General features: G+C 38.8%; 1 protein-coding gene across 1 annotated transcript in view; it reads right to left on the reverse strand.

Moving 5' to 3' along the window:
• trpc4b (transient receptor potential cation channel, subfamily C, member 4b) overlaps positions 1-9,303 on the reverse strand; it is a 36,000-nt gene extending 26,697 nt beyond the window's left edge. The window contains exons 1-3 of the mRNA XM_066699795.1: positions 8,961-9,303; positions 5,128-5,532; positions 973-1,491 (exon numbers count right to left, since the gene is read on the reverse strand). Of these exons, the coding sequence (XP_066555892.1) occupies positions 973-1,491; positions 5,128-5,505 (897 nt within the window). The 5' untranslated portion in view covers positions 5,506-5,532; positions 8,961-9,303. The remainder of the gene's footprint in view (positions 1-972; positions 1,492-5,127; positions 5,533-8,960) is intronic.
• Positions 9,304-9,520: the final 217 nt, after the last annotated feature.

Genomic DNA, 9,520 nt, shown 5'->3' on the forward strand with positions numbered 1-9,520 from the left:
GAGGAACGTAAATAACCTCTACTTTTAATATTGTTGCTCCATACTTCTAATATGTAATATGTAGAAAAACAGGTGCTGGGATCCATTTCTGGGGTCCTGGATGGGAAGTAGTAACTGACTGATTGATAGTCTTGAGGATTTGAAGACTCTGTGATCCACTGTGATCAATCAGTCACTTAGCTAACCCCCCCCCCCACGGCTGCTCCCCACACATCACTCCTTCGTAATCTAATGGCGGTGGAGCTCGTTTCCTGACCAGAGTCATTTGTAAACGACGAGTCCTTTTTCAGAAATGCTACCTCATCGCTCTGTCAGTACACAAAGAACTCAAACTGTGCAATATCATTAAACCAGGGAGCATTTTTCTCCAACTATTTGTTATTATTATATGTCTTATTCTTAGCAGACACCCTTATCCAGGGCAACTTACAACTGTAACAATACATCACTATTTTAACATACGATTACCGATTTACACAGCTGCCTTTTTACTGGAGCAATCTAGGTAAAGTAGCTCGTTCAAGAATACCACAGAAAATGTATGATCAACCACCAGTTCAGGACCTATATTAATCAGTAAAGCTAATTGAATATATCACTCATAGCGAATTTCCAACCTGAGCGTTGGGCCCGGAATAATCCTAGTGTCGTCATAAAGGACACAGCGTTTGATTTAGAGTACCTTATTATAGTTCTGATAAATGAACTGAAGATAATGCTTAAATAAAGACAATGCATATCAGCCAGTAGACATCTTAATTCACTCCTGTCCATTGTTTTGTTGCCTTTATACTCTACCTCTAGAAAGTGTGATTACTCCAGTTGAATAATTGCAAGGGAATAAAAGTCCATTTACAATACAAAAAGGCAATGTTAACTTGTATTGTAATTATTTCCCTAGTAGTATGAATTCATTTAATACTATTAATGACAAATGAGAATTTCTGAAGCTGTTGGGGAAAAGGCACTCACCTCCTTTTGACGGTACTTGATGGCGAGCTTTAATCTGGCCAGGTCATTGTTGGGCTCGTCTTCCAGCAGGCAAATATCGTCGCGGTAGTTGAGGATCAACTCCAACTCCCTCGAGCTCCGTGTCTGGTCCAGCAGGTTCTTGGCAAACTGCTTGCACAGGTGCGAGAGCTCCTCGTACTCCGACTTGAACTCGTTCTCCACCTTACTGAGCTCCTGCAGCTCCCAGCTCAGCTGAAAGGCGGTGAGGAAGGGATCCTCGCTGGACAGGGCGATCAGAGAGGGGCTGGCCAGGGCCCGGTAGATGTTCAGTCGGGAGCGCGAGTGCCGGAGGCTGTCCACATCGGAGCTGGACACGCACTCCACGCAGTTGCAGCGGACCTCATGTGGCTGGGGCACGGAGACCCCCTTCTGCACCAGCATCTTGATGATCTCATAGTTGTTGGTGTGCGCAGCCAAGATAATGGGGGTGATGTCAGGCGTGAAGTCTGAGAACTGCTTATCCAGCAGTATGGGCGGAACCTGTTGACAATTAAATAAATACATAAAGCTGTTATTTGAAGTGGGCTACAAGGACTGTTGACATTTTACATGGCCTGCTGCATGAGGATTATGATCATATTTGAATGGATATTGTAAACAAACACAGACCCTACATTGCCAGCTGGATGCAAAACTCCTACTTCCATTGCAAACTGTTGATTAGAAAATAAAAAATGAATGAATAACATAACTACTGAGCACTACTGATTAAATAGTACTATAAATATTTTAAAGTTCAGCAATGTTCCTCAATACAGTATGTGTCATACTTGGAGAGACTGAGGGAACTGAACCTTTTCACCCTGGAACAGAGGAGACTACATGGGGACTTCATTCAAGTCTTCAAAATCATGAAAGGCATCGCCACATCAAATCAGAGGAGCTTTTCCAGATCAGTGGGGACACACGCACCCGGGGACACAAATGGAAATTGGGCTTCAAGGCATTCAAGACGGAAAACAGGAGACACTTCTTCACACAGAGAGTCGTCACAATCTGGAACAAACTCCCCAGCGATGTGGTTGAAGCTGAAAACTTGGGAACATTTAAAAATAGACTGGATAGGATCCTTGGATCACTTCATTATTAATGGACACCAAACGAGCACGATGGGGCGAATGGCCTTCTCTTGTTTGTAAACTTTCTTATGTTCTTATGGTCACTTAAAGTGTCAAGAACAACAACCATCAAGCAATATCCCACAAGAAAAGCTGCTGATCAGTTAATTTAGGGTTCTCAGTGACCACTGAAGGTGACAGTAGCCTCACAAAAAACACTGCCTGATAAATACGTATTTTTGTCACGATCACTTGCAATGGACCAACAACAGAAACCTGGAGCTGTTTTGCTTATTATATTGATTTTATACAATCCCCGAAAACCAAGAGGCTACCCAAAGAGCTCATAAAGTGTTTTTACAGAATAGGTATTGGCACCCACTGAAACAAAGTGACAAACTCTGGAAACAAGGTACTTTTTTGTTTTGTTCTGCTTATCTTTAAGACTGACCCGTACTCATCATTGCTATTGCTTTCCTCATCACAGAAACAGAATAACATTTTTTTTTTTTAACTAATGGTTAAGGCTGATGTATCACAGTAAGATGACTTCATTATGGATTTGATCATGTGCCGGACATTAAATAATCACAAAATGCTGTCTTCACTGTGAATGTGAATGATTCACTCTTTTGCAGCACAATGTGTTAGACATCAAGTGAGACAGGCACAGATTAAACTCATTATATTATACAACTACCTATCTCCTATCTATTAATTGCTCTGTTCTGCTTATGTTTCCAGAGTTAGACACAGAAGGCTGGTGACCATAAGAGAATGAATTATAAACCAGGCGAAAACACAATCCAGTAACCCCAATTTGCCCCATAGAACTGTGATTTAAATGAAAAGCTTACCAAGCTCACAGCTACATTGCCCAATGAAGAGAACAGTGTAAATGTCTGCAGATAAACTTGTGTGAGTGACTGTGACAGTTAGAGGACTAATAATAAAGCACCATCTTGACAACAGTTGTCTGAAATACGAGCAGATGATCAAGGTGTCAGGAATGTTTTGATGAGAGAGATCCTAGCTTCATTACATCACCCCCCCAAAAAATGCAAAAATATATTGCTGACATTGATCATTTGTCAAACAGAAGAAACGTAGTACATATTTCAATGTATTATTAATATTATTGTTGTTGTTGTTGTTGTTGAGTCCCACACACACATGCTGAAAGCCACACCCAGTGCCAGCTCCCACACCACGCACAAGCAGACTAGAATAAGCATGTAACAAACTTGACCGTCAGTTTATGAAAAAAGAAAAGGATATAAGACACAGATGATTTCAGAAAACAAGTCTGAATTCGTACAGCATTGTACAATTCTTTGTTGCTACACCAGTGTCTGTAATACTGCAGAATATACATTACCCTTGCCGACTGTACAGCTGTCTCTAAAGCCAAACTAAGCAAAAATGTATCAGATTAATCATGTTTGGCTGGGAAGAGATATTTTGCCACAGGTGTATTGTGGAAACAAACCTGGACTACTTCATTTGGCTCCCTTCTATTGTTTCTCATTTCTCATTAAAATGGTCAACCTAATACATCTCAATGACATGTCTCCTGGCTACGTTATGACCCAATGGTAGGACCAGCAAAAGACAATCAGTTCACACAACAAAGTGTGCCACAGACTGGGCCAATACCAAAAGCTAATTCTTACCAGTTTCCCTCAAAGGAAAATGACCAAAAAAAAAAAACATGCCATTATAGGGGCCCAGGAAGTAACTACATAACATACAAATGATCCCAAAAATGAATGTGAATGAATCTCACAAATCACTGATAAGAGAGGGGGGAGGGGAGACTAAACACATACACTACAGTGGACATTTTCCAGTCTAAACCAAAACTCGTTAAAAAAAAAAAGACAAATACTGAACATGTTTACTGCTTATATATAACTAGAGATCAGTGGTTATACTGCACATTATATAACAGTATTCAAAACAAAATATAACAACCCAATGCTGTTCATATAGTTCATATACAATTGCAATTGCAATTAAAATTGTGTTATCCTCTTTGATCTATTCATACCTTATACCTTATAAAACTTTGGATTTCTTCACATATCTGGCAAACTATCAAACTAGAAGCCATAGTTAGAATGGTATTGTAACAGTCCCTTATTGGACATATATACCTATACATTTTTAAAAGCATGTGTGCAGTAAATGTCACTCCGAATGAAACTGCAAGCTGCCCATGTATAGTTGCTTGATTTCTAGTAACAATCTAGTATGAATTAAGGGACAGGACACATTTCAAAAGTTTTAAAAGCATTCCTACCCTTTAACATCTGTGGTGTTGATGGAAAAATGTCCACTTTAGTATATGTGTTTAGTCTCTCCATTTCCCCCCACTCTCTAATCAGTTTAAAATGTTTCCATAACACACAAATATTCCTGGTTGATTATGAATAGCAAGAATTCTTGAGGGTAGGAAATGCTTTGAGAAATTGACCATATAAGGTGCAAAACTGTTAAGCATAACAAGATCGTATTAGTTTTCAGTCTTTAATTGTGTACATTCTTCTCTCTAACAGTGAGGGTAATATTCCACACAAAAAAAGAAAAATACTTGTATTTTACTTAGTAGGGATTTATATAGTTAACGTTTTGGAAATGGCCAAATGAGTATCTTTCATTATGTGCTGGGGTAGGGGCTTTAACAGCAATTTTCATCCAAAAGGATTGTCTCTTGCACTAAAAGTAGTCTGGAGCAGAAACTTTTCCCTTACGGTCTTTTTTCTACAAATCTCCCTGAAGGTAAAAGACAGGTAAAGAAAGATAGTAAGCTGAATAAGTCTCGATGCTTTCAATTTCACGCAGGAATACCCAAAATCCATGATGCTTCCATTCTTTGTTCCACTCGGGAGTTCTTAACTGTTTGATTTGATTAAAGAATGACCTACTTTCTCCAAATTAGCAAGGTGTCGGGTCTTTAGCAGGTGATGGATTAGAGAGACTGATAAAACTCAGTATTCAGCCCTGCAGGAATGGATTATAACATTTTGCAACATTCAGCTATTGTCCGATTTCTTACCTGCTTTTCTCTGCTGGGTTTTTTATGATTAAGCAGAAGTTCCACGGCCCCAACTACCTCCTTCCTGATGGCATGGAGGAGAGCATCTCCCACATAGACGTTGAAGCTCAGCAGGAGCTCAATGATCTCCAGGTTCTCGTTCTCAATGGCTATAAGCAAAGCCGTTCTGCCCAGAGGATCGATGCAGTTAATATTGATTTTGAAATAGATTTCTGCCTCCTCCAGAGCTTGCTTCACGCTGGCATAGTCCCCCTTCTCCACAGCACTGAGGTAGGCTTTCTCTGAGAGGGAGAGCTCCGACTCGGCTCGCACTATCCGGAGAGGGATGCGGTCTCTGTAGGATGAATTGTCCGCCCGTTTGTAATACAGCTGCGCCATCGTTTATGGCATCTCAGGTAACTTACTCTGGAAGGCAAACACAAACAAGTAGACGTTCAGTCTGAGCCATTGAGATGCATTCTGTGAGCCTTTTCTGTTGACTTCCCCTTCGATGCAAGCAAGTGACTTCAAAGGAAAGATTAGAAGGGTTTTTTATACAATTCCCTAAAGCCACCGAAAGTCTCAGAAGGATAATTAGTTAAGAAAGCCAATAGCATCTGTTTCGAAAGTGCAATTGGAGGAAGGTGGGGCAGATACATTATCTGTAGCATTATTAGGTGTTTTTTAACAATGTGTTTAGAGTCTTTGATTGTAAGTCCTAGTCCAAAACCAACACATGTTACACAGATAAATCCCCTCTTCTACCCACTGTCAATCCTACCACTTTTCTTAGCACTTTTTATCAAATACATAAAAGCCAAGTCTGAAATGTTACAATCTCACAGACAACCATGGTGTCAAGAAACATCATCATGTTTAGCACGGTCTGTATGAAGAACAGATGAGTAGAATATATATATAAAAGCCAGTCAATTTTATAGTGCTGCACCACCATAAAGTGCTGGCTGCCAGCACTGCAGGAATAGACAGGATAACCTTATATAGAAATGTATTGTAATAGAAGGGTTATGTTGAACTGGCAAAAAAATTAAAAATGCAATTCATGTAATTTGGCCACTGGTATCATCCTACTTAAACATGTATTATTAAGTTGGTTTATTCTTGTCAGGAAGGTTTCAGATTCTGAGAATAGTTAACTACCCCCCCCCCACCCTAAGAAAGATATAGGGCTGTTTCAACTTGTTGGATTTCCTCTAATTATTCCTTCTCATCTCTTACCTGATAAGACTGAATTACAAAAACTAAAACTAGAGCCTGTAAAATGGTGGCCAACTTATTTCTCTTTGATTTACTTTGATTTAATATCTGTGTTCATAGTTCAAAAGTGTTTTAGTTTCATTTTTCTTTTTCCTGTAGAGAACTGTGCTTTATTTTGTCACCTAAAGCATTGTCTGCTGTTTCTCCTTGACTTGATACAAAAATTAAAAGTAAAAAACCGGAGTGTTAAACTTTGTGCAAAGTCCTTGATATTTTGAACAAATGTCTTGCAGTGAGATGGAGATGATAATGATGGAGAAGGTGAAATCCCAGCCCAATTAGAATTTGGCCACTGGGTTGAGTGCACTGTACTAGAATATGTGAGACCCCTTCCCTACTGTTCGATTGATCATAATGAGATTTTCCAGCTAGGAAAATTTCAAACACAATGCCAAATAATAACAGAATCAGCTTTAGTCTCAGGTCTCCACTTTTCTGCCTCTGGAGGAAGATAAGAAGAAGAACTCTGAAGCCTAGATGTGTTCCGTAAGACCTTTAATCTCGGCTCTTTTTCACATTGTTTAAATTGGGGTTTTGTTAACTCTTCCTTCCCGTTCTCTCTTACACAGGGGAAGTCTCTGTACAATGATTAGGAGTGATCAACTGTACCACTCGGGTACCGTCTTTGGATATAATCTCATTCCTTTGACAAGCGTTAGCCTAGTATAAGATATTAAACTGCATCACTCCTCCATGCTGAGGGTTCTTTCATGGTGTGCCAACTATACCATATTAATGCCTGATGTTGTCAGATCCCAGAAGCTCAGCCCTGTATTTACTGGCATTGGGATGCCCTGTTTACACTGTGTACAAAAACTGAGGGGTGAACACCGCTGTCATGGCCAAAAGTGCCAAATCCAAAGTGCCACTCTTTACTTAGGTTTAAAGAATGTTCCCCATTTGCTCTAGGGCGGAATAAAAGAGCATTTCTGGATCAAAACAGCTGTGTTGTCCAGGTTTATGATACAGGAGAAATAAATTAAATAACCAGATGAAACAGACAGACTGGAATCAGCGGCCAATCAATTATTTGATTTATCTAACCTATAACAAAAACTTTGCCATGGTTAGACAGGAAAAAGTTCCGCTCCATACCTGTTTCAGAGTTGTGCTCTCAAGACAGATAGTCTGGGCAATTTGCCTTAGGGTTACATTTACAGTTGTTGTATATAGCTACAGGTTTTCTGATTGAACCAATTTTATAGAACTGCCATCGGTGCTACAGATCATTCCAAATTGATTTACTTATTTATTAAATAATCAAATATGAACATCGTTACATGTAATTATATTATGGTTTTCCGTCCCAGAATATATAATTGATCAATGTGTATTTAGGTTTTCAATTGCATTTAATTTTTCTTGTAAATAAAAGTGTGTGGTTCTTTTAAATAACACTACTAAACTAATAATAATAATAATAATAATAATAATAATAATAATAATAATAATACTTAAGGTGAAATTTACATCATATGACAATTTTTATTAGTTTTTTTTTTATGTGTTTGACCATATTAGTGAGCTCCTTAGAAAAGCAATGCAGAGAGAGCAGTGTTTTATACAACTCACGGAGTTCCCCTACTTTGCAATATCCCTTCTACATTTGCAACCTTTTAAAAAAAAAAATAAAAAAAAAAAAAAAAATATATATATATATATATATATATATATATATATATATATATATATATAACACAAGGAAAACCCCTGAACCACCACTCAATAACAAAGATAACTGATGGATTCATACAAAATACATGCTTATTAGACCTTCTCTGCATATTTTAGAAACACAAAAACATCAACAAATACCACACGAGTACCTTCACAGCAGTTTATGCATTGCCACCAGTCAAATATACGATTCCAAATCAAAACGGAAAGCAAAACAAATTAGATAAGCCAATATTCTATGGATTTCAGCATACATGGCTGGTTAAAGTCTGCTGACACACACTCACACACAAACATAATAATCCTAAAAAAACTGAGCCTCATCATAATTCTTTAACAATGCTGGTGTAGCCCAAGCTTGTACAATTTTCTTGTTATTTGTCTGCACCAAACAGAGTTGCCATTCTACACCCCCTTTTACAAAGTATCTTAGTTTTAGAAATACAAGAAAAGACTAATAATGTCCCTACAGGGACTTACTTCACCAGTCATAGCCTTATTATTATCATTATTATTATTATTTACACTAAATAACAGCAACATTTATTTTCTTCTAATTACATTCTATGTTTTGTAATTACTCTATATAATAAGACATGTATAGAAAACACACACACACACACACACACACACACATTTAAAGCCAACGTACTTCTGTGTTCAGTCTTCCGAGACTCCCAAGGAAATTGGTGTGAAGTTAAAATTGGAAGATTTTTGCCTGCAACAAAATGCGCAGCAGGTTTTCCAAAAAGTGAAAAACAGACAAAACCTATCGGGGTGGGGGACTGGGGGGGGTGACCTCCTAAAGACACCCCAGTTCAAAAGACGTTACTGAGTGTATTCCAAAATTAGATCTCGCACTACGCTTATTATGCATGGAAATAATGAAATAGTTTAACCTTTCGTCTCCTGAAGCAGTTCCCGTTTTCATCGTGCAACAGATGCCAGCCTTCAAAGGGTCTCTTGCTGTTCCTCCGATGAATTCCCATCATTGCTTCCAACAGTCCACTTGCATGAGCACAGCGGCCAATGCTACTATAATGGTTAGCCTACTATTAATGAAGCCGTCAGTGAAGTTTGATAAGGTCTGTATTCAGAATAAGCATTTGCTCCGTTTAAGTCGCTTTAACACAGAATAAACCTCGCAACCCCCCGTAAGATGCGCACTAGCTGTGCTGGGTATCTCCAGCTCGCCTTTTTTCTTGCTGTTTCTCTATGGTTCGCTCAGTCTCTGCTCTCCACTCCATGCGTAACGACAACAATAATGCGCAAATGCTGTCTACCTGAAGGGGGAAGCCACTGGTCAGGAATCTGGAGAAGGTTTGCCCAGGTCTGAAACGGAGATTTTGTGCCAGGTTGCCCTTACCTCCTCAGTTACATTTTCAGCATGCATTTTAAACGCATCTAATTGGGGAAATGCCTCAACTGTGTTTATTTCTTCGTTTATTAAAATAGGAAC

Source organism: Amia ocellicauda, chromosome 3 (assembly GCF_036373705.1).
Source record: "Amia ocellicauda isolate fAmiCal2 chromosome 3, fAmiCal2.hap1, whole genome shotgun sequence".
NCBI lineage: Eukaryota > Metazoa > Chordata > Actinopteri > Amiiformes > Amiidae > Amia > Amia ocellicauda.